The sequence below is a fragment of the Stegodyphus dumicola genome, chromosome 6, assembly GCF_044657685.1.
Source record: "Stegodyphus dumicola isolate Sdum_Otavi_A_Nest chromosome 6, ASM4465768v1".
Classification (NCBI taxonomy): domain Eukaryota; kingdom Metazoa; phylum Arthropoda; class Arachnida; order Araneae; family Eresidae; genus Stegodyphus; species Stegodyphus dumicola.
Window position 1 is genome coordinate 27,136,088 of NC_140773.1, and position 26,767 is coordinate 27,162,854.

At 29.6% G+C, this 26,767-nt stretch overlaps 1 protein-coding gene across 2 annotated transcripts in view; it reads left to right on the forward strand.

Moving 5' to 3' along the window:
* Positions 1-24,303, forward strand: part of nesd (SHC binding and spindle associated nessun dorma) — a 39,916-nt gene extending 15,613 nt beyond the window's left edge. For both annotated transcript variants that reach the window (XM_085818195.1, XM_035358113.2), the window contains exons 5-10: positions 2,209-2,442; positions 3,737-3,842; positions 8,108-8,261; positions 13,091-13,347; positions 17,971-18,215; positions 23,620-24,303. In XM_085818195.1, coding sequence (XP_085674321.1) covers positions 2,209-2,442; positions 3,737-3,842; positions 8,108-8,261; positions 13,091-13,347; positions 17,971-18,215; positions 23,620-23,836 — 1,213 coding nt within the window. In that variant the 3' untranslated portion in view covers positions 23,837-24,303. The remainder of the gene's footprint in view (positions 1-2,208; positions 2,443-3,736; positions 3,843-8,107; positions 8,262-13,090; positions 13,348-17,970; positions 18,216-23,619) is intronic.
* The last annotated feature ends 2,464 nt before the right edge of the window (positions 24,304-26,767 follow it).

Below are 26,767 nucleotides of genomic sequence, written 5' to 3' on the forward strand. Positions count from 1 at the left end.
ATTTTCACTTAAATTCATGACTTCTAGTGGAATATTTGTTCCATTAGAAGACTCAACTTTCTTCAAATAATGAATTGGAGCTTTCTTGTAGTTCATTGGTAAATTGAAGTTTATGATTTGGGAAACGTACTAAATTGAAATTCAGTTTATTAATTTAAATTTAGTAACATGATGGTTTGTAATTTCATGGATTTATAAATTTTTTTTCCTTTGATATCTTGGTGAATAGGAATCTGGAAACTAAACTACTACAAGCACCTTGTTATATTATTATGAGTGTCTTGTTTAGTATGTCCTAGAAGCAATTTATAATTGTTTCATATGAGTATTTTAATGATTTATAAATTCGGAAATGTTTACAAATGAAGGCAGTACTATTCTAACCATAGCAGTGGAGTTTATTAATCCAAATTATTGACATTAACAGTTTTTTTATTATTATTATTTTTGTAATGTTAAGCATTCAGTTTCATGTAGTGAGTTAACTTATCTTCTCAATTATTTTGTTATCTTCCCAGTTATTATAGTTTATGAGAATGTTTAAATTAAATGTATCTGGAATTTATTTTTTTAGAAGAATTGATCATATTATGCTTCACTCAGCCTAAATCCTAGATGTTTGGATTCAATTTGAATATTTTTTATCTATAAATGATAAGATTTTCATAACTGAAAATAATGCAGTGGCTCACAATGTTTTTGGACACTTGTGTTTTTCACTTCTATTTGCAAATATTAGCAAAATGTTTTTTTTTTTTTTTTTAAAGGTATACTATTGATCATCTATTTAAAACCTGCTTGGTTTGAAAGAAGTTATTCAAAACACTTTTGATTAAAAAAAAAAAAAAATATTTATTTAAATTCTGAAGAGAACTTCACATAAGTTTTTGGGCACTTTATGCAAACAGTTTATATTTGATAAAAACAATGAAAATAATGGGATATTCAATATTTCATTGAATATCCTTTAGCTAAAATGATAATTTTCATGGGTTAAATTTTTGGTACAAGAATGTTCCATTCCTACTTAAGAATTACTTTTAGTAGAACTTTTGAAGAAAATTTTTTTTTTTTTTTTTTTTTTTTTTTTTTTTTCAATTCAGTTTTTGTATGTTTGATAGGATTTAAGCTCAAAGAATATTTAGCAGTTTAGCAGATTTCAGGATCTTTGTGTAATAATTACGAGCGAGAATCTAGAGCTGCATATTTAGAATCATTAGCTTGATGGAACTTTTTTGTATTTTACATTCCAAGTTTTCTTGCAGAGTTCTTCAGGTTTTTATTAAAAATATTTATATATTTCAATTCTTTGTTAAATATTAAACACAATTAACTGAAGGAAATTCCTTCATATTATTTTCTATAAACACTTAATTTCTTCTGAAGCTAGCATAACATCCCAAACCATTGGTTGTGCCCCTCTAACCCCATATATAATACTAGGCAATAGGTTGCTCAAATTCAATTCTTAGTTTGGCTTTTGCCACATATTAATTTGTCTACCTCACCCAGGTGTATTAAATTTTGATTTTTCTAAAAATATAACCTTGTTTCAATTTGATAAAACTTTGCTTACTATAAATTTTCCAAATACCAGATGTACTTTCCTTGTTGACAAAGAATTTTCTTCTTGATGATTGCCCACTATATCCCTGTGTCCTAAGTGATTATTCTAAGATTAAGCTAAAATAACACGCTGAACAAGTATTAATTTAGAAGACCAACAAAAAATAATCAGCGTTATATTTGCAAATTTGTACAGAACTAGTTTTCATGGTTTTACCGAACCATCATCCTGAGCTGCCAAAGCGTAAATGAACGAGTCAAAATGGCAAATACACCACATGGAAAAAAAAGAAGGAAAAAAAAAAAAAAAACCTATTTGAGGCCCTTATAATTAAGGTAAAATTACAAGGTAAAATTACATGCACAACAAGTATTAATTTAGAAGTCAAATAACAAAAATCAGCATTTTGCAAATTTTTACAGAACTAGTTTCAATGGTTTCACCGAACCATTAGCCTTAGCTGCCAAAGGCCAAATGAACGTTTCCCCTCTGTATTTCTTGTTTTTTAAGCAAATTATAGTTTATATTAATGAAATTAATATACAGTCAATTCTGCACTGTTTTAGTAAGGGCCATTATATGAATTACAAACTGATATAAGAAATATATAGTATTGACTATTAATCTATTATATTTTTTAGCTACTTTGATATGAAGAATAATGTTTTACCGAAAGCTATGACTGCTAAAATAAATTCAATTCTCAAAGAAGGTTGGAGAATCTTGGATGACTTGAAGTCTCTCTATACAGATATGAATATAAGTGATTCAGAAGCCGAAATCAACGAGGAAGACCTGTTGCAATCTATGTCTTTGAGAGCAAAACTTTCAGAATTTCAACAAAAAATGGAAATAATAGAAAATCCCATCTTAAGGTAAATGTTATGACTTATATGTATTCATATATGTGTTTATATGATAATATTTAAATCATTTAAGTGTATTCATCAGCTTTTATATGCTGTTTACTTGATTACAAGTTGACAAATCCTGCTGTAAAAGGGACAGGGATTTGGATATCAATACACAGGTGTTTTAGTTATTGATAATTGAATGGCGATTTATTTGTTTCCTTTGATAAATCAATTGTTCTCTATTAAAGGACAGTTATTTTGATTTTTTAAAAACATTTAATCTTTTATGATAGCTGATTTTTTTATGCATTTACCAAGTACCTTAATGATCTGATGAACACCACATGTACCTGCTTTATCCTAACCAGTGTGGACTTACATTTGTCTCTCCCGAGACGGCCAGTCTGAACAGACATCAGAAAAGGGATGTCATGAATAAAGCTTATGTATATTATGATGCAAGCCAGAGGAAATATTATGAAAATTATATCTGTTTATGGTATAATAGAATGCTATCCTTTACTTCATACTTGAACTCAAAACATGATGAAAGCATCACAGTCTGCCTGTTATATTGGTATTATACATTGCATCAACAACTATTAATATTACTATTGTAATGTATCACTAGTACTGCAGTTGTCACTAAATATGCATTTAGCAATGCTAAAAAAAAGGAATCAAAATGTAAAGATGTGCTTATGTATCGACATTATTGAAGTAGACATTAACTATAGCTGTTCTATTGGCTGTGATCTGTCATTACAGTTTTTTCTTTTAAAAATAATAATTCCTCTCATAAAAAAAATTGTTCATTTCTAATTCTGTGTCTTTAAAAGAGCTCATTAATTTTGGGTATTTCCTCTGCTTGACCTTAAATTTATTTGACTCTGACTACTCTTCTATTTTGGTTTGGTTGCCATCATCCTGCTATGCAACTGAGCAATAAAAAAGATTTATATTTAACAGTTTAATAGCATCGACACTTTCTATTTCGAGTTTTGCGAAAGGAAAATACAAATGTGTTGAAAGATTTGTCTTAATGTTAATGCTGTATTATTGCTATTATAAATTAAAAAAATAAATATATATCAGCTTCCATTTCATTGCCTGGACTTCACAGCAAGCTCATACGATGCTGTTTACAGTTTTTTATGCTTTCTACTATTTCTTGACCATTACATGTTGAATTTCATATGATGAAATGCTTATTGTAACTGCATGTAAAATGTTGCATAAGTAAACGTTGTTATAATTCAGTTATATCTCTTTTGTCCTTTTTTCTCCATTATGTGACATATTATTAATCTTTCAGATCTTTTGTGATGAAAAAATATGTTCCCAGTAAATCCAGACAACAGCCAAAAACACAACCTGTCGTCTTTGTTGTTGCCAAACAATTTACTTATGACATGATTATGGTATGAAGTGTGTTTTCATTTTGTTCTGTTTAAAATTTTAGCTGGGCATTACAAGAAATAACATATGACATTTTCCAAATGAAAAATTTCAGGCTGTTTTTAGAAACCTGCTCTTGTGAAACTTTGTAACTTTCATTTAGAATAATAATTTATATTTTGTTTAAAATAGGGGAAGTCATTAAAAGATTTAATACAATGTATAGTTACTAGAAACAGTTACATATGCTCAAATTGGATAAGTTATTTAGAGCATTAAAATTTCCTTAAAGCAGACTTCAAAAATTCAATTTCATAATTCTGAAACTGAAAAGTTCATTTTTCTCATTATTTGCTCAAGGTTTTTTAGTCAGATTCACTTTGTTTTCCAAAATATTTAGTTAAAACTGAAGGAATTATGGGTAATCCCCTCAGTCAGTACTTGTTAGCATTTACATAGACTGTTTTGAGCTCAAATTATTACATTTTGAAAAATTATCTTTTTATCCCTGGGTTTGTTATGTTAATCACATATTCACACTTTTGGTGATAATAAAGATTAAAACAAGAATTTTTTATTTCTTATGAATTTGATTGATCTAACCATCTAGTCAATTTCTGAAAATGAATCTGGTAATTCTAGTCCTTTTCTGGAAGGCAAAAGCTTCTTTTTACTTTTATTTAATTATACTCTCAATGTTTTGTTTTCAATAAATATTTGCTTTCTTGCAAATTTAATTATTTGAAATTAGTTACTATTGGCTGAGAATTTTCTTCCATGTAGGTGAAGCCTTTAAAAATTAAATTCTGTGTCTTATCTATCATCAATAAATAAGATGTTCCAGTATTATAAATAACCATAAGAAGTTTGTTGCTATTCCATTTCTTCCCACTATCAGTTACAGAATTACTCGGATTCTCCAGAAGTTCAACTTTAGGTCATTTTCTCACCAATAAGTAAAATTCATTTTTGCTTCTTAAAGAATTCCTTCCCCATTTTTAATTTTTAGAGAATTTATAGAATATCCTATCAGTATGGTTTGCCATGCAATGACCAAGTTAAAAGAGAATTAAAATTTCACAGATCTTATAGAAACACAGATCTTAGATTTGTCTAAGCAATTTAAGCTAATCCTCAACAGCTAAACATAATCTAGACAGTTGATCTCAATTTTGATTTTAAAAAGTGTACTGTAAAAATTATTCTCAAAGCTTTTTCACTTGAGGACTGGATTTCTTTGAAATTTTTCACATTAATTTTTTTCCACCCTTAGTTAGTGAAATTAATTCAAATGCAGTTCTTCCTAACGATTTCAGAAGTCTATTACCTTAATTTTTCTTGGCAGATGGCACTACATTTATTTTTGCTTCGTTGCATTATTTGTTTTTTATTTAAAGTTGTTCTGTGCCTCCAATTCTGTGCAAAAGTTTTTTTTTTTTTCTTTTAATGAGGAATTTGTGTGATCATCATTGAAATCGATAGTTTTATTCATAATCTACACTAAACAAATTTTCCCTAATTTTAAAAGCTGCATTTGCTATTAATAAGGCTGTCTGACAGTTCATAGCTATAATAAATCTTATCTTCAAAGAATACTTTGGATCTGCATCTACTTTCACATATTTCTCTTTTTAATAATTTTGTCTTTTAGAAATTGAAGGGAAAAAATAACATCATGCATGCTTATATGGAGTTGGTTTAAAGGATAAACTTAATATATTAAAATGCATATTTGAATAGATGTGCTAATATTACTGTATTCTAGAAATGTCAACCTTTGAAGAAACCTGCAGTAATGTGAAAAAAATATTCATTGAATCAATCATCAAATTGTGCATCAAATAAACTACTGCAGTAATGTGAACAAAATATTCATTGAATGTTAACATAGTATAGTCTCAACTTTTTCTTCCTTGAATCTTCATAATTACAGTATTATAAGCACTAAAATATATGTGTGCATCCATACTATTAACAAAATTAGGAACCTGAATAGCTGCCTTTGCAAAGATTTTGTGACAAAATGAATTTGAGGAATCTATATTTTGTCAATGTGTCTTAACTAACCACTGTAAGAAGTTGTTTATGAAAATTATTTTATTAGTCATTGAACTTGTCTTTTAGAAAGTCTTCCAAAAATGCTATTTTAGAGAAGTTTCCCAGTAATAAATTTGATGCTGATGTAAAAGCTGATGTAAGAGTGCTTTTAGCTACAGATAAATTAGCAAATTTGTTTTTAGGATTCTTTTACTGCCTAGGATGGTATGTGTAGAATAGCTTCTGTCATCAGCATCACCTTTCTTGTTTATGAAAATATATTGTCTTATTCCCAAAATAACCACCCTATTTAGCATTCAAAAGAAGATTAAATTATTTGATTGGCTCTTCATGATGTGAATGAATGTGTAATTTGGTCCTAAATTTCTGAATCAATTCATAACTTTTGCACAGAATTCAGAAATGACAGCCATTTGAACTTCTATATTTTATGCGATAGTATGTACTTTTGATTTTTTTAGATACCAAAATTTGTTTTTGCTTTGGTTGCAGTGATATTTATTTCTTAGAATTCTTTTATAAATATGTCACCGATAAATTTCACTTCATGTTCACAGCTCTGGATTTTCAAAATACTCTTACACTAAACCTGTTACTTGGAAGAATTCTGCTTGATATAATTTCTCCTCGTACTCGTAATAATTATTTTCAACCATCAAGTTAAATGGGAACTACTAGGTTAAATTGAAAATACTGAGATTTCAAAACATTCATCTGTTGCATGTTCATATGAAACAAGAATTTTTAAAGTTAAAACACAAATTAACACGTTGAGCGCCATGTCGGCCATCTGTGGCTGGGTTACAGCCGAAAACATCTTGGTAAAAACAACGTGGAGAAAACACTCAAGGCGAAAACGTCGTGCTACAAAACATCACAAAGAGAAAACATCATAGTACAAAATATCGTCGTCGAAAATAAAGCGGTTAAAAAACTTCGCAGTTTAAAAACATCGTCGTCGAACATATCGTGGTGAAAAATAAAGTATCTACAAATGATTGCATGACAATAACATCGCAGACACGCTTTTTTCAGGCTGTAATAACTGTAAATGGATATTCCCATAATGATTTGTGAGCGCAAGATGGAAAGAAGAATAATTTTACTTTCATATTTTTATTAACTAATAAATTTTTGCTGATAAAGTAAGAAGGAAACTTTAAAAAATAATAATAATAATAATAATAATGCAACTTATAGCACTTAATGGAATTTTAAACCGGCATAGTTAACTAACAAAGTCCAAAATTATTTAAATTTTACTTAATTTTGATTCATTACCGGACTAATGGATTTCATTGAAACACAGTAAGCATAAAAACAGTTCTCCATTACAGCTACTACAAAATGTGACAACTGTCTTAGTCTTTTTTCTGGCCATCACTCTACCAGCTTCAGTTGCATTTTTATCATAACATAATTTACAATATTTCCGTACTCCAGAGGCTTTTCCGGTTTTCTTTTGAGTTTATGTTGTTGTTTTTTAGATATTCTTGCATTTCTGTTCGATGGAATATCTTCTTTTTCACAACTTGTAAGGGATAGCGCTAATTCTTTCCGGACTTCAGTAATGCTAATTTTCTGCTTCGTAATATCTTTGCATAGAATGTAACTATTTACAAAACAGACTTAGCGCATAACGTGTTGAATGAATGCCTATAGGAATCACATTCCAAACGTAAACTATCTTCTACTGCGATAAGAATCGCTGGCCCTACAATACCAGCGCTTTTAAGCAGTGCGCATGGCCTGAACGGGATTGCCTAAGAAATACACTTGGTGCTCAACGTGTTAACTAAAAGCCTAACATATGGACTAAAATCATACAAAGTAACAATATGTATCATTTAAAAAAATACATATTTCAGTAACATTTTGCTTATTTTGATATTTTAAGGTAAATGGAAAAGTCTTAATTTATAAATTAATAATTTTAATTAGCAACTTTTTGTTGCAGATCTTTGTTTAACAAGGTGACATTTATCATTCTTAATAAATTGTATTCAATATAATATTCAAAAAGTGTAATTATTAACTTTGCTTTGTTATTTTAATTCATGCAAAATGTGAGATATTATTTTGTTTTTAAAATAATGTTTGCTTCTTTGTGATAACTGTTGTAATGTAGTGACTAATTAAAATAGAAATTTATTAACATGAATTTAGTTACCTTTTTTAAATTTTTACCTTAAATAATTTTTTTGTCTTTTTTTCTTTTTTGTATGTGTAGAATTTGCCAGTTGGCCTTACAACTATATTAGAGTTTGAACACAGTCCTGAAGCTGCTTTCAAATTAAGTTCTTCCGGTGATAAGATCCTAATTTTCCCAGGAGTTTACCAGTGTGATTCTTTGGGTTGGTTAGAAGGAAATATATTAGTACAAGGTAATTTGTTTCTTCTTGTTTTATGGCTTCAGGTATGAGTTTTTATTTTTGTTACCTCTCTGAAGGTTGTCATTTTAGAGGTACCAATGTTATCTGTATTCTATGTATTATTGATCATTTTCAGAGTTGGTCATCCTGAGAGATTTTATAGAATATTTGTTTATATATTTTTTAATATTAAATCAACCAATATTATACTAGAATTTTTAAAAATTAAAAAAAAATATCTTTTCTTAATTAATAAATATGGCAGGCACCCATTTACAACCACCTTGGTTCATCTAGTGGTAAAATTAATGTTTGAAAGAAAAATATATTGCCTGGACAAAAAGTTAATTGTTGCATTAAATGACAAATAATATTTAGTTAGTTACCTGTGGACATAAATGACAGTAGCAATTTGCCATACTACAGACTGCATTAATCTGTCTATGACGTTCATATCAATTTGAAGCTATTCCGGCATCAACCATTCCTGAAGTTGTCTAGTTCTAATAATGTCTCTAGTTTCTCCTGATTTGCTGTTCTAAGTTGTCTTGCAGATTTTTGATAGAACTTGCTTATAGGGATTTTGCCAGCTCAGAAAATGACAGAGCTACCCAGAATGCTTGTTGAACCAATTAGCAACAATTTCTATCTAAAGCACTTTACAGTTATCATCATTTGAAATTGGTACTTCCAAGAGAACTTTCAGTAAGATGTCAAGGCAGTATTTGTTCATCTAAAATCTGAATATAGCCCTGCTTATTGAAGTGCAAGCTAACTGCAATCAGTGAGCTCATTTCAGAGTACATGAAACATCCAGAAAAGATAAAAAAAACTTGCAGCTGCTTGCACCAGACATTGCAATTGTGTGCAGCTAGACTGTACATGCATTATCATTACCGTTAAAGCAGAAGAAATAAGTCACACCAATTATGAGGACTTATTTCTGTTCTTTATCAATCTCGTTCTTATGACTGTTCCATTACAGCTCTGCTCTTTAGTTCACAGACCTTAGTTTTATTGTGTTTTACAATATGCTACTCTGAGTGTCTATGCCACTGAGTTTCCTGCATAAGTTTCTTTGATATACCATTGATGTTTTCAAGTCACTTGAATTTTCAGATAATAAATATTATCCTCCTTACCTATGTATGTAACAGGGGATGGACAAACTTCATGTGAGTAACAGCTACATATTGGAATTAAGGAAAGTTCAAGAGTTGCTACTACATTTTCCAAAACCACAAGTTCATATTTACATAATTTGAAAAGTAGTGAAACAGTTTCAAATGGAAAGAAACATCTGATTCTAAACAATCATTCAAAGTGTATCATATTTTCTTTTGAACATTGAATAGTTTTAGTGTACCATATTTCATATGTATATTTTATTTGCATAAAAGCTGCAACTATAGCCTAAGAGAGCCAGGCTGTGCCCACCTCTGTTATATGGGGAAGTGAAAATGGCATCTTGACTGGTGTAAAATGCTAGATAGCATTTTTGCAAGAATGTTGGCAAAAATTTCATATGGCAATAGGAGTAAAAACTACCAAATCAATATTTAGAAATACCCTAATACATAATAATTGCTAGTTTTCTATTCATCTAAAATATAGTACTTTTTATTACAAAATGAAACTGGGATTTATGAGAACATTTGTTAAGCCTCTGTCTGCCTATCCCACAATATTCACAAGCAACATAAATGTAGTAAAATTTGCTCATTTTGCAATATCCGCAGGCATGTAATTGTTGCCTTCATTTAAAAGTGTATCCAAAGTTTAACCATCAGTAATGCTTTTTGTAAAGTGTTTAGACTTTAAATCAGGTTTTGATCAACTGATGGGATAGGTTATACAATAAATTTCATATACAGTAAAAAGTCTTTAATCCGGACTCGTTGGGACTTCGGCGATTCCGGATTATCGGTTTTTCTGGATTATAGATAATCAGTTTAGATCTGGTAAGATGGCATGCAGAAATTATAAAATTAAAAATATGAAACCGTAATTTATGAAATATAGAACAATTATGATCTAAAGGGTTTCAAAATTTACAAAGAAAAAGCTTAATATTTATTTGTTTACTTTATTATACATTTCTTTCAACGTGCGCATGCATAAAGCATACATTATGCATAGTCGAAATTAGAAAATTGCAACCAGAAAACTACTTGATGTGTATTCATGATATTTATAATGATGAGGAATTTGATTTAAATCATATCAAAGACGGAGTACATCAAGATGAAATACTACATTTAGTAAGGAATTATAAGCCGAATAAAATAAAAACATCTGACCTGAAGATAAGGATAATGCTGACAAATCAACTTCCAGTTCATTGTGTGCCATGAGCCCCCCCCTTCACGTCAGAGGAGCGTGAAATTGATAAACAGATTTCGGAAGGGTTAGAGAAACAAAGGATATGCGTTTATCCACTTTTTTTTTCCATTTTTGTTTGATGGACATCGAAACATGCTTTCGTTTTGTAGATCCTTTTGCAGCTCTAGAATCAGAAATTCTTTTTGACATAATTGAAAGTTCAAGCTTACTTTTATAAAATTCCTCTAACAGTCTGCAAAAAATAATAATCCGGATCCAATTAGAAGATTAAGGAACAACACAATCTGCAACATTAACTGAAATAGATAATTAGATAATTTTAGCTTAGCTTCTACTGTCCATTATACATTAAACGAGCATGTGTAAACATATGCGCATGCGCTGAAAGTTTTTAGCTTTGAAGTCCGGATTATGGATGATTCCGGATTAAAGACTTTTGACTGTATTTGCATAAAATTCACAAATTGGTTTTCTAGCTCTTTTTGTATAAAAAATGTGCAATTTTTGAATGAATTTTGTTAAAAAAATGAGCACTTAATGGATTATATGTATGGAAACAGAGAGGCGATTTATATATCTGAAAAACGAGGTTTCTAGCATAAAAGCTGTAAAACCAGAGAAAGTAATTTCTGAATTGTAATTGACTCCAAAAGCTGCTGAACTATTGGCAAAGTTTTCATATGGAAGTGGTAACAGAAATTACAAGTTTTGAAAACCCTCAAGCTTATGTTTCGTGTTGTAGTTAGTGTCTTAAGATCGTAGTTCCTTCATAGAGATCTTTTTGTCAATAGTTTCATGTGACATGTAATGAAGTGGTTGTCATAAAAACATATGGTGAATAATTGCCAAGAAAACTAGAAATTTTTTTGAAAATTTTAATCAGGAAATAGTTTGGAAAAATACATTTTAAACAAGTGTGTTATGAATAAAAAAATTTTTTTATTGGTGATGCATAATGCATATGGCTCGCATAAAAAAAACACTAAGGTAGACTGATTTCAAAGAAAAATAAAAAAATATGAAAATATTGATTTTTTAAGTAAATAAATGCTTGGTAAATATTTATATACAGTAGATATAGATAATTTTTTATCTGATTCACAAGCTATAAAAAGTATTTTGCTAAGCTTTTTTTTTTTTTAATAAGCGCTATCCATCCATATTGGAGGTGTAGTGTGGGAGTCCGCCGAAAACATCGTGGATGAAAACGTTATAGTACAAAACATTGTGAGAGAAAAGAAAGCAAAGAGAAAACACCACAGTTAAAAAACATCATGGTACAAAATATCGGGGTTGAAACTAAAGCTGTTCAAAAACTTCATATTTTAAAAATATCGTCACTGAAAGTATCCTAGTAAAAAATAAAGTACCAACAGGATCATCTCATGATGATAACATCGCACATATGCATTTTTCAGGTTTTAAAAGTCGTAAGTGCATTTTTGCATAATGATTTCGGAGTGCAGGAAAGAAAGAGGGATATTTTTAGTTCTATATTTCATATTTTTGAGTGAACTAATAAATTTTTGCTGAAAATGTAAGAAGGAAGCTTAAGCATTGTGCAATGTTATTGTCATACGATGATTTGTAGGTACTTTATTTTTTACCATGATATTTTTGGCAACTGTTTTTAAACTGCGAAGTATTTGAATCGCTTTATTTTCGACTGTGGTATTTTGTGCCACGATGTTTTAGAATTGCAATGTTTTCTCTTTTCTTTCTTATCTCCTACGATGTTTTGGCCCACCAGCGGCCGAGCGGTAAAGTCTCTGAACACTGGTAGTTCAATTCGAGGTTCGAATCCTGCGAACAGGCTGGCTGCATGGGCGTTTTCGGGGTTTCCCCTATGTGTAATGTGTATACGAGCCAGTTTCCCTTAGAAAATTCTCCACGAAGGCATCCCTTCCCTTAGGCAGATAGCCCTCGAGGCTTTGCCATAATCACTCACACACACACACACACACCTATGATGTTTTGTACCAACGTTTTCACCTTGCGTTGTTTTCTTCACGATGTTTCTTCACCATAGTGTATAATATAATCTTTTTTCAGTAATTTAATTAGTTTTATAAGTTAAGTATTTTAGATTAACGAATTTTATTTATTTATTTTTATGACTGTTTGCTGTGTTAAATAAAATTAAATTAAAAACGGGCTGTAGTAGTTTCAGTTGTTTGAATAATACTCCTTTTGAATAAAAATTGCTAAAAATTCAGAAATATTATTCCCTGGATTACTTATCTTATGATTAGAAAGATTACATGTATACTGGAATCCTAAATATTTGTGCTGTGTAATCTTGCATCTTGAATTGAAAGCTAATAGCTGTTTTTGTAATCAGGGGAGTTTTCAGAATAGTACCTTTTAATAAAATGAAAGCTTCTAACATATTTTGCTGTAACAAGGGATTCAGTTTTAACATTGTATATCTAATTTGTGTTATCTTTAAAAAGCAAAACATATTAACAAATTTGTTTGATTAAATTCTGCTGTTTCAGGTTTGGGGAACTGCAGTGATATTGTAGTTGAAGCAACTGGCAATAGTGAAGTTTTTGTTAACTGTTGTGCACAGAATTTGAAAATTGAAAATATCTCATTGAAAGCAAAGAAAGGACTCCTAAGTGTTCTTGTTGTACATCATGGTAGATTAAATTTAAATAACTGCATAGTAGACAGCAATAAAGCTGATATTGGTCTGCTGCTGCTTGGAGGAGCAGAGGTTTTCCTGGAAGACTGTGTTGTCTGCAATTCTTTAGTAAGGCATTTTTGTCTTTTGATGTATAACAAGTATAATAACAGATTTTTATCAAGATTATATTTTTAAGTATTATATTCTTGATCTTATTTTAATGTAAGATTTGCATTTCAAAAAAGCTGAAAATAACTGCTGATATATATTCAGTAATAATTTATAGATATTTCATTCACTTTGTAAAATGCAACGTCAAAAAATAAAATTATTAATTAAAATAACTAAAAATGATATTTAAGAAAATTTCACTTTTTATCATTTAATACAGTACCAAGTCCAATATCCAGACCCCTGGACCACAGCAATTTTTTTAAGAAATTTTTTGCAAAATAGGAAAAAGAATTAGAACTACATCTTGCTGTAGCCATATGTTTAATGCTTTGCACATTCACACATTGGCACATTTTTTTCATAATAAAGCATGGGAGAGTCCTGATTCATAATTTCATTTAAACACTAAATAAAGCACCTCCATGTTGAACAAATGCAATCATTCATTAACATAAATCTGCATGATCGATAATTTGATTGTGTAGCCACCTTTTTGCTCGGCATGCATTTCGCCCTGAAATATTATCCAAAGTTTATTGCTTTCTAGTAAGCCTTAAGTATACATTGGAGTTTATTTATTGGGCCTCAGATAAGCCTTAAGATATGTGGAAAATAGATATTAATATAATTAATAACTAATATAATTCAAGCTTAATTCTTCATCGTGTGATAGAAACAAGACAAAATTTAGGGGAACAGCATGTCTTTAGTTGCCAATCTCATGATACATCACCATTGCCAGTGGTGTATAGCAGATGCAAGCTAAGCTTTATGATGATAGCCACACATTTAAAAGTTTTTGGATGTCACAAACATAAAGTAAAAATTTCCAATTAACAGAATTTGCGAAAAAATATGTAGAAGCCAAATAATTAAAAGTGATATAACGGGACAGCAAAATCTGTGGTATTCTAAAGGATTGTCCAGAGCGGGCCAAAGATTGTCCAGAGGGGCATTATCTCTGAGAGCGAAATATCCATGTTTAAACTTCTCAAACCACCTTAGAGCTGTGTCATCAGAAACAGCACTTTTTCCACAATAGCACAATTTTATGAGCAGTCTGATTTGCACAGTTTCCCTTTTTTAAGATACAAAATCACAATATAATGAAGATAAATTTTTAGATTCTCCATTCTTAGTACTGCACTGAAAGAAAAAAATGTATTCTACATCACATGCTATCATTATGCAGCGTGAGTATAAAAAAATTGCCTTTAAACATCTGCTTTGATCAAGGTACTCCGCATCAGCCATAATAAAATAATTAGAAGAAAACATGTTTCAATTTTAAAAACTGTGGAACTTTTGGGGTTACCCATTTTGTAATAGTTTCTTAACAACTCTGTCTATAAGAATGTCTATAAGGGTCTATTCAAAAGCTCCTGGCTTGCTATGGTTATGACTGGCTTTTTGAACTAAGAGACAAATGTAGGTCAGACTCTCAATTTTGCAATCCTCCTGCATTGTTCTACCATTTAATGTTGAAGTAAGAGCATGATGTTTCAATAGTACATACCAAAATATACATCAATCTTTGTGCGAAATTCAGTAAATCTGTTATTAAAACCTTTGATATGATTTTTGTTTGGCTTTTAATAATGATGTTTTAAATCAAACTACTTTTAATGACATTCACACTGAGTTTGATTTGAAAATGACAAGTGTTTAAGGTCGTTTAATCATGCAAAATGGCAAAAAATATTCAATTAAAAAAGTCTTCTAGAAAAATAATGATTGTGCAGATAACACTAGAGTTATTTATGAAATCTACTAATAAATTTTAACAAAGTTTGATTTTTTGCACACTGCTGAAGAGTTTACTTTTTGCTGTTGCATATATATCCCTGAATATATCCAGTTCTTTGATAAACACTCTCATGGTTTTCCTTTCCTATCTTCCCTGTTCACTTAGCCTAGTTCTCTGCAATATTGCATTGTTCTTTAGATTAAAATTTAAAGTGGCATTTTGAAATTTTATCCAGTGTTCAGTAAAAGTAAATAGATGGCAGCCAAACCAGATTAAGCAAATAGTTTATTTTTAATCAAATCTGGGAAACTTTCTGATACCATTCATATGTATGAAATCATTTATTAACAGATGCAAAAGCATTCTTAAAATATCTTTAAAAACTTTATTAGATATTTAGTCAAGGTATAATGTTTAAATGATACTTCTATAAGAAGGTGTTTTAGAGAGATTTTAGAAATGAAAAAATAAATTTTGAATAAAAGCATCAGGTAAAAACACATTTTGTTTATGGAGGTTAAAAATATTTTATTTTAGCTGTAGTAGAATGGATTAAATGTACAGGCAGATTATTTTATTATTTTTCTCAAAGTTAGTATATTTAATAAAAGTAAAAATATTTTATTCCTTTCAACTGCAAAATCTTTGTTGAAATAAAGTGCAATAAATGAGAAAGTAAAATTATGTTATATGCAAAACAGTATCTATATATTTGGTTTATGGAGATGAGCAATCAATTTATCAGGGTAGTCTCAGTATCAGTGTCTTTATGGAAAAATTGTTTTACCATTTTATGTTGCATTTCTTACAAGTAAATTTTATGTACACCTATCATTGTTTCTCATTATCAGTTATCAAGCATATTAAAATGGCATAACATGCCAAATCTGTTATTTAAAAAGACCATATAAAGTAATTTATTGACTGAGATGAGTTCAACAGAGTAGTCTAAAATGGATATGAATATATGCAACAGCTCATGGTGGATTGAGAAACATAGTGATAAATGAGTTTAAACATTTTTGCTAATTTTTGGCTAACACCTTGCTTTTATATAAATATTAAAGCATGGAAATAAATTGAAAAATATTCTGTAAAATGAATTTATTATTGTACAACTTAGTAAAATTAAATCTTTTCAATGCTTTTCTTAAATTAACTTTATTGTTCTAAAGATGACTTACCATCCTTATACTGAATTAAAATTTGTGAACTCTTAAGAAATAAATTCAAGAGGAAAAATTAAGTTAAAAGTTTATTCATGCCACAACTTTTAAGTAAAACTGAAAATTAAGAGAGCTAATTAACAGTTCCTTGTGGGGTCTTAGAATATATATATATTGTCAGACTTTCCTTAAATTTATACCTGAGCTGTTTAAATCTCATCTAATTTACATCCTGGTGAGGTCGATAGAAGTGACAGAAATAACATGTTAATTAAAATAGCACAATTTTTAATCAAATGTTTGAAAATATATTGCCAGTTGAAAATCTTTAAAAGGATTTTAAATGACTGCAAATATGATATAACTTCAGTTTAAGAAAATGATCAGATGCACTTAGGACATTTTTAACAAAGAAGTGCCATCGTATAAGCAAGTTTGAATTTAAATGAAATATTCACTACCATTAGTTTTCTACTATGTAAATTAATAAATAAAATGAAAAATTAAATATTGGGGAGCACCTTTAAAATACTGTATAGGCTTTTTTGAATAAATAGGTAATGTACTAAAAGCAAATTTTTATTGATATGTATATGTTATTATGATTGAATTTTAATATGATGTAGTTTTCACATATAAGCATTAAATATTTCCTTGTGTTTATGGTTTTACAGTAATCTCTCATTATCTACTGTTTCAGTTATTGGTAGCCAAGGAATTATAAAAATTTATGTTAAAATATTTGACTTATTTTATTGTTATTCACATATTTGTTCTATTTTCATACTTTTATTATTCACCCCTATGTTTGATTTCTGGTCTTCACTTGCCTATACGTCTGGTCATGGATGGGGGGGGGGAGAATTCTATTTTCAAGAGATAAGTGCAAATTTGTTCTGTTTCATGCATTCCATAATAAATAATGAAATTCTACAATAAATGCTCCCTGTTTCCAATTATGGCTATAAGTTATAACCAGCAATAGAATTCTTGATATAAGTACTACAGTAGCTGTAACTCATAGCAGAAGATTTTATAGTAAATGAAATATGTATGGAAATGTTCTTATGCCATGCTCATCTGAAATTGCTACTGTGGAGCTATTAGAGTCTATCTCAATTTTTTAGCAAAGTGATAAAAAAGGGACAGCCACAGTTGCTTATCATAGTGATCAGGAAATATGAAAATATATTGTGGAAATAAAAGTTTTTAATAAGATTTCACAATGATAGTTGTTATGGGAATACTTTTCTTTGATAGGCAATTAATTAAATTGCATTCTCGAGTTTTTCCACTGGGAATCAAATTTTATTTGTCTAATCCAATTAATAAACTTAAATAAATCTTCTCTGTCTTTTTGCATCATTTTTAAGTTAATCCAAAATTATTTAAATTTTGCATAAATAGCTAAAATTACACTGTACCCATTTCTTGTATGTTTTCATAGTTTCTTTATCTTCAGAACAATTACAGAATCTAATTCTCATGATTAGCAAGGGATTACTATAATAGTTTGCCATATACAAACTTTTTTTGGTTTCCATCTGAATCGTATGAAGAAGTATTTATATTTCTATACATATATTTACATTAATTTCATGTAGAATTTTAACTAATTTTCAAATAAATTAATAAAATTCAAATGTTTAAATTTTTAAATAGGAAGATGGCATACAAATGAGATCTTTAACCAGTTTTCAAATGAAGACTTCAAAAATCACCGATTGTGAAAGGCATGGCATTCAAATTGATGCTGAAGATTTAAATTCTGCAGATAGTTTTACAGAGCTGAGTATATTATCATCTCAGATAACAGGTAATGGTGGTCATGGCATATTATTAAATAATGTGCCAATAAATGAAATTGCTCTACAAAGGCCTGAAGGTGAATTTTCAGTTCTGAAATTGTAAGTATTATTTGATATTTTTCTAGAGGAAAAAAAAATATATGTATAAATTTAATATGTATATTTGAAGTGAGAGTTGTGTTATTCATATAATTATGCAATTGTGTTACAGAGCTGTGTTATAGCTATAATTATGCATTTGAACCAGAACCATTATTCATCAAAACCAACACGAGTATTACATAAATTAGGATTCAGTATAGCCTTTAAAAAATTTTATTGCAAAATCCTCTTTTATCATCCCAAAATCACCATTTCTAAAAGTGACCAGTTTTACCAAGAACATGAATAAAATTCTATATTCAATAAAAGTTCTCTGAAGTGACCACCTTCACAGAGGTGGTATCATGAAAAGTGAGTTGGAACCATGGATCTTAAAGAAAGTTTATTATATGTATATATAGATAGTAGTCTTACACTCTTCACTATGCATATAGTTTATTGATTTTAAAAAAAAGTGAAAACAGTATAATATTGTATTTACAGTACTATTTCATTTGCAATGCTTGAACTTAAATAATATGAGACTTTGAAAGTTTGCACCAGGAAAAAAACTCTTCAGGGCTTTGTCAGCACTGGAACCATGTACTTCATCAACAGAATGCAGAGTGGAGATAGAATACGAACAAATAGTTAAAATGCCATGTAAACCTTTGGAGTGTTAATATTTTTGCAGATGGTTTAAAATTCTACTTCCTTGTGCATGAATCATTCTTTTTGTCAAGAAAGAAACATGCTTTTAAATAAAAAAGAAAAATTAACAGCTGTGAAATTACAAATCGATATACACATTATCTGAAAAGCAAATTTCTATAAAGCAGATCTCAAGGTTCTAAAGAAGAAAATCTTGGTACATTACAATATTCCAAAGAAACAAATTTCCATGAGTACAAGGATTGATTATTATGATAGGAGACAGCTGACAAACTTTCAGGAATCAGTACAGCAGTGACAAACTTTCAGGAAAGATAGAGTACACCTAGACGATGGGAAATCGCATAGGAATGCATGGTTGGAAATGCTTTCCTGGTGCATAGTAGTGATGACACAAAACATGAAAAAGAAAGGGAACAAACAGTGAGGCAAAACATGTTTTATTATGTTTAGTACAACTGAAACCTACAAATAAGAACAAAAACAACAATCGTCATTAAAGAAGTTTTTTAAAATTACGACCCTAGACCATGATGCAGGCCTCACTTCTCCGGCGCATGGAAGATCTGCATCTCAAATGAAAGATGCATGATGCCTGGTTCCTGCATCATTGTCCAAGGCATAATTTCGAACACTTTCTTTGGTGATGATCATTGTCTATTTTGTGTTTTTGTTGTACTCCAAATAATAAACATATTTTCTCACCCTGTTTGTGTCCTTTCTTTGACTTTTGTGTTGTCACTACCGCCCAGCAAAGCGCATGCATTTCTATGGATTTTCCCATCGTTAGGTCTACTCTATCTTTCGTGAAAGTTTGTCACCGCTGTACTGATACCACCCTGTATATAAAAGTCTTATTTCTGTTTATTGTTGCTGTATGGGGCTAGCATTAAGCTCTGCAAAGAATAACGCACAATAGATATCATTGTTTTATATTGGAATAACAGAATAGTAGATAGAGTAAATATATATATTTTAAAAATAGAGTAAAAAGAAAAAAATATGTTAGAAATAATTGAAAGCTAGTGGTGTCGCATATGTTGAGAATTTCTTTTGCCAAAAGAAACACAATATTATTCAAAAACAATCAAAAGAGCCAACAGGTATTATTTAAGTTATAAGTGCAAAGAGTATAAATTAGCTATTATATCATTACTTTAACTTCAGTAATTTTATAAAAGTCATGCAGTGTAATTTATTTTCTCATGTTGCCAAAGTGGTGAATTCCTTACCAACTATTAAAATATTTATCTTCCTGATACTGTGCAAGGGATTCTGTCTGACTAATACTGCAAGTATGTTGGTTTTTCACATTCCTGCTCAAATATTTATCATACATTATTGCCCAATATATTTAATGTTTCTTAGCTAGAATACAGCAGAATTCTCATAATTTATCAATGTATGCATCTGCACTCATTTTTGATGTAAACAAACAAAATTCTTATGATTTCTTCTTATATGTATATACAAATAAAATTGTTAATAAAAAATATACTTTATTTATAAGACAGCTTGACTGTATTATAAAGAAACAACTTCATTTTATTATTGAAATTATTTAGCCTTCCCCCCACATCAGTGGTTTTGTTTAATAGTATCGTTAATATCTACAAATTTTTAATTTAATATGAATACTTCCTTTTAGATATATATTCTGCTGTCTTTTAAAATTAATGTTGAGTTTATGTTTGTAAAGAATCAGTCTGCAACTTTTTAGATGTGGAGTTCCAACTTAATACATGTTGTATCCAGTTTATTTATATTCAGTGCAGTGAGCAAGCTTGTTTATGTTGGCAGCAGAGACAGGTAATCAAAACTGGCACTTGTAGAGATTTTTTAACATCAAAAAGGGAAAATGTGGTAAAGAAAAACAGGCTTAAATTTTGCAGAAATTTTGCTACATGGATTTGAGTAAACAGTATAATTATTAAGTTTTTCTTATTTAAAAGCATAAACATTTCTTTAAAAGTAATTTTATTAGTAAGTGTGTCAATTTTTTGCTGCATAAAACATTTTGGAGTGTTTTTACAGAAGTGTTCTTTACTAATTCAAAATATTTCCTTCTGATTTATCAATTTTTCTATCTGCAGCATTTTTTTTCCTTTTGATCTTACACTGTTTTCCTTGCTTATAATTTTATTTAAAAAGTAGAACAGTTTTGTATTTTATGAATGCTAATTAAATGTTTCTTAGGGCATAGTCATGTTTTGATAGTCACTTCAATGCAAATAATCTAAATTTTAAATTGTTGAAAAGTCACATATATTTGCAACAGCATACTTTTACTTTTTTTTCACATATAACTGTACATTTCAGAATAAACAAATACTTTTACATAACAGAGAAAGAACTGCAACATTCACTGCTATTGCCATTCACTTAAAAATACTAATGTTGCCACTCACTTGTAAATGATGACATAAATAAAAATTACCACTCAGTTAACTGAAGAAATATGAACAAAGTTGGAGAGACGGCCTGTAGCCTGCAAAATTGTCTAATCCATACAACCCTTGATTGCAGGGTGTGCAGATTATTAGAATTTTATGGTATTAAAATAAATGGATTTTCAAATAATGAAATATTATCGTTCTTCATGTGTATACTTTGTGCATACTTCAAATTATCCACTTCTGCCAGAGTACAGGGTGATTATAATTAAAGTTCCACTTTCAGAAAGCTGTCAGAATGACCTGAAATTTGGCCTGAATGTACATGAAGCAATGTGAATTTTTCTGTCAAATGGGAAGAAAATAGTTCAAAATTATGTCTATAGAGGACACTGTACTTGGCATAATATAAGTTAAAAGACAACATGCAGACCACATATCAGACTTAATTAAAAACACATGCAGTTCCTGTTATTCTGCATCTGAGAAGCTTGTCAATGAAGGATTGGGTTTTGTTTGTAAAGCTTTTTACTAGAATGGTGACTGTGCTTCAACTTCCCTGAGGAAGTTCAGAGCAATTATAGGCATAAAATGTCTCTTAAGGGTTTGTGGAAGATGATTCATAAATTTGAAAAGACTGGTTCATTTGATATAAGCTTTGGCAGAGGAAGGAAAGCATTTGCTTTGGCATCAATAGAAGATATGGCTACAGCTTTGCCAGAAGAAATTAGAAGTGGTGTTGGAGTGTGCAGTGCGGAGGAAATTGCACAATCTTTAAACACATCTAGCAGCAATGTTCATAAAATGTTATGAAATATCCAACAATGCTATTCATTCAAAATTACACATTCTCAGGAGCTGCTTTCTGCTAACCTGCTAATATGACAAATTTTTATGATTTTTTGCTCAGATGGAAGTGGATAATGCCTAGCCATGGAACATTTGGGCAGATGAAGCCCAATTCTTTCTCCAAGGTTTTGTTCATACTCAAAATTGCAAAACATTGCAAACATCTGACCTCAGCTTTAACTCGAAAATAGTTTCACAAGTACAGCCTGATCCTTCATTGATGGTTTTTCAGGTGCAGAGTAATGGGAACTGCATGTACTCCATGTTTGTATTAAGTCTAATACAGTCAAAAGTCGTTAATTCGGATACCCATAATCCGGAATGATCTATAATCCGGACCTCAAAGCTAAAAACTTTCTGCGCATGCGCCACGTCGGCACATGCGCACAGGCGTTTTACGCGTGCGCGTAAGACCTTGACTACTGTGCATATGCGTGTGCGCAAGTGCAGAATACGTTTTCGCCTGCGCGTTTAATGTATAACGGAGTGTAAGCTAAAATTATCTAATTTTCTATTTCAGTTAATGTTAATGATTGCGTTGTTTCTTAATCTTCGAATTGGATCCCGCTTATTATTTTTTGCAGACTGTAAGAGCAATTTTATAAAAGTAAACTTGAACTTTCGATTATGTCAAATAGAATTTCCGATGCTGGAACTTCCAAAGGATCTACAAAACGAAAGTATGTTTTGATGTCCAACAAACAAAAAGTGGAATTGCTGCAAAAAATGGATAAAGACATGAAGAATGTGACAGAGAGGTTAGTGAAAACGAAAAAATTTCGATTGACAAGTTAGTCGGTATTCTCGGCACGGCAATTAACGGGACTTGAACAGCGGAACTTTGTAACTGAACAAGAAATTTTGTCTTTTTATAGAATTAAAGAGAAAGTATTATCACATAAAATGAAGCAACTTAAACAACTTACATTGAGAGAAATGTTTAATAAAGTAAACAAATAAATATTAAGCTGCTTTTTTTTTTTTTTTTTTTTTTTTTTTGCAAATTTTGATACCCTTTAGATCATAATTGCTCTTTATTTCATAAATTACGGTTTCATATTTTTAATTTTAGAATTTCTGCATGCCATCTTACGAGATTTAAACTGATGATCTATAATCCGGAAAAATCGATAATCCGGAATCGCCGAAGTCCCGACGAGTCCGGATTAACGACTTTTGACTGTATATGGTGCATATGTCACATCTCTTAATTAACATATTATGACAAGTATAGCGCGAACTATTGATAAAATTTTGAGCTATTTTTTCTATTGGCAGACAAATACTTATTGCTTCATGTATACTTATGTGCAATTTCAGGTCATTCTGACCAGTAATTTGTTTAGACTTTTTGGATGTGGAACTTCTGTTGTAATCACCCTGTATTTTAACTATGCTAAATTAGAGAGGCTATGACTTTTTAAATTATTATTATTTATATATTCCCATTTATTGTTTGTAATTAAAATAGTTATAATAATTATAATATTTATTTTTAAAACTTGCAGATTTCCTTGGTTAAAATACCAAATAGAAGACACTGTAATGGAAAATAATGAGGAATCAGGCATTGGAATATCTTCGTCATACAACGATAATAAAACTGCATCTGCTACAAAAGCTATTCCAAGCTATCCTGAAGATGAATTGAACTATTCAAATTTAAGTGATCTTTTAAATGATATAAATTTAAGTTTAACAAAGGAAGAGGAGTCAGCTTTGTGATAATACACTGTAATAAATTTTTATGTAATATTTGAAAAATTTATTAGTGGTAATCTTTGCATTTCAACATTTTATGCATGTATTATTTCCAGTTTGCTTATTTTTTAGCAGTCATGTAGGTTTTAATTTATTTTGTACAATCAAATATATGTATAGAAACACAAAATATATTGAAATTATAATTTTTTTTAATTAAATGTAGCAAATTTTTGCAGCTTATGTTTGCTGTGATACATATTTTTGTGAGAAATTGTATATGCAACAATTTTACATAATAAATTATCTGTCGCATATCATTTTCAGTGTTTGGGAAACCTAAAATTGTTTTTATATAAATATTTTTACTGTTAAAAGAGTATATGAAATGTATAATTTTATTTTAATGAATAGCTTGACAGCTTATGTATTTAGATCTGTAGTATCGTATGATTGTGAATTTTTTTTTAAATGCGAAATATACGATGTTTATTATATTGTTGTTCAGCTTATTTTTAAAACTGATTTATTCCTCTATCTGATATGAAATGACAATTTTAATATTCTAATATAAGTCACACATTCATTATATTTTTGAAAAAGAATGCTTTGTGTGTTTTAAATTCGGTAGCTATAAATTGGAGAAATGGGCTGTTGGGTTTTAAAATTTTCATGTAATAACATTTCTGTAAATTTTTAGATTTTCAGCGGCGTGTTGTGAAAGATAATGTTTTTTATGATTGCATATATTTTCAGTAAAGAATATTAATTAGAATATCAAAGGTGTACAGTGCAACTAGCTCCCTTCATATTTTATAATTAGGTATGGTATCATGTAAGAATGCATTGTGCATAAAATACGGAAGGAAGCATTTTCAAAAGTCTATTTTTCCATAATTTATCTATCAACAGCATAAAATGAACATTAGAAATATTGCATAGAATTAATGGCCACAAAGAGAGAGTTTTAATTATTTTTACCAAATTAAAAAAAATAAAGATTACATTATCAAGTCGAAATTACTTTTATTTTTTGTTTAAAATTAAGTTTATTTTAACTGTACTGGTTTGCGAAGAGCTTTTCTTCCAATTTTTATATTTATGGCCTTTAACCTTTTGAGGCCGGGCTTTGGTAGCAGTAAAAGCTACCAAAGGACGGGGAATCTTAAACCGAATGCTTTCCCCTTTAAGAAATCACCTCCTATTTGCAACAAAGATTCTTGTGTGTAGTTTAATGTATTCTCAGAGGGGTGCATCTATGTCGCAAAAGGAAGATCTTTGAAAGAGATAAGTGGTTAAAACCCTAGGGATGTCAAATTTGATATTTCACCCCACTTTTCAGCCTGGAAAATGGGGGAAAAAGATGTGGCCACTAAAGTGGACAACCCTGTCTTTTCAAAGAGAGGACTCTATGGCCACTATAATGGCCATCCCGTCTTCAAAAAGTTAATTAACCTTACATTGTGGGACACATAAGTGGTTTTGTAATATCTAGCTTCCACTATATTTTAATGATTTAAATTAGGAACCTTTTCTTCCTGACAAGAGGTATAATATTCAGGCACTTTGGCAAACTCAAATTTTCTGATCGGAAATATTAAAAATAAAAATAAAAATAAAAATTCAAGAGTAATGGTAACCTTCTGAGGTTCGGTGCAAAAAAAAAAAAAAAAAAAAAAAAAAAAAAAAAAAAAAAAAAAAATTTTTTTTTTTTTTGGAAAAAAATAAGTTTACACATAGATAATTATCCCCGGATACAATGTTATTTTTTGGGGGGGACAGGTAAACCTTTAGGTAATTAATGACGTGGTGGGATACCACTTGTCCCACCAACGCATCTAGAGCAATAAAATGGCATCTTTGCCTGGGCGTAAATTCTCCTAACATGTTTATCTAAAGTGCTAGTTTTAAAGAAAATATTGATCATATTTGCAAAATAAAAAATATTTTTAAAAAAATTACTTAATTTTAAAAAAATTTCTCTGTACGACTTTTTTTAGATATTTTTTAATGATTTCATAATAGATTTGAAACAGAGAAGATTTTTGCTCCAGTACTTTATTTGTTGCAGGTTTGAAAAGGAAGATATTTAGAAGACTGTCATGTTTATTTACATTTCACCTCTCTTTCCTCTGCTTAGGATATTTTTCTATGGTGAATCACACTCGCATATCCATTAAGTATTCAATGGCATTTCATGTTATAGAGTTATATTTTCATTTCTTTCAGAAAAATACTAAATATTTTTCAAGTTTTAACATTATTGAAATTTATTAAATAGATACATTTGCATTATCAACCTATAAAACGAACGATACTTGAATTTAAAAATATTTGAGCAATGCTGCCGTCTAGTAGCAGCAATTCCTACGTGCACGGTGGGACGTATTCGGTCCCACCTTTTAATTTCAACCATTTTTAATTAATATATATGTATTCAAATAATAATTTTTATTAGAAAAGGAAAATTTCACATAAAAATATTCATTCTAACACCAAAAATTGTTGTTCAAATGATTTAAATTGCATTAGAAATAAATTTAAAAAAACTGCTTCAAAATTAGGCCTGCAAAGAATTTTTATTTTACATTATTTCCATGAATAAATACTAGTGCTGCCATCTGTTATACAATTAGAGAACTAAAAGGCATAATTGTGTGTATTTTAAATGGAATTTTGCAGCTTTCATCTACGAGATAAAAACTTATAAAAAAGGTATGACATCTGGCATCTCGCTGCCCGAAAGGGTAATGCAATTAAAATTGTGAATGTATTTCATTAATGTTTTAATTTTATACATTTCACTAAATTACTTCATTATATTAAGCAACAGGCTTTGCTGTTGGCTTTATTTAACTGGAATTTTCTTTTTGCTGTTCTTTGTAATTTCTTCCAGTTACAATTTTAAAAAAAATGTGCTTGCGTGTCTGATTTTTAAAACTGCATTTGTCTCAT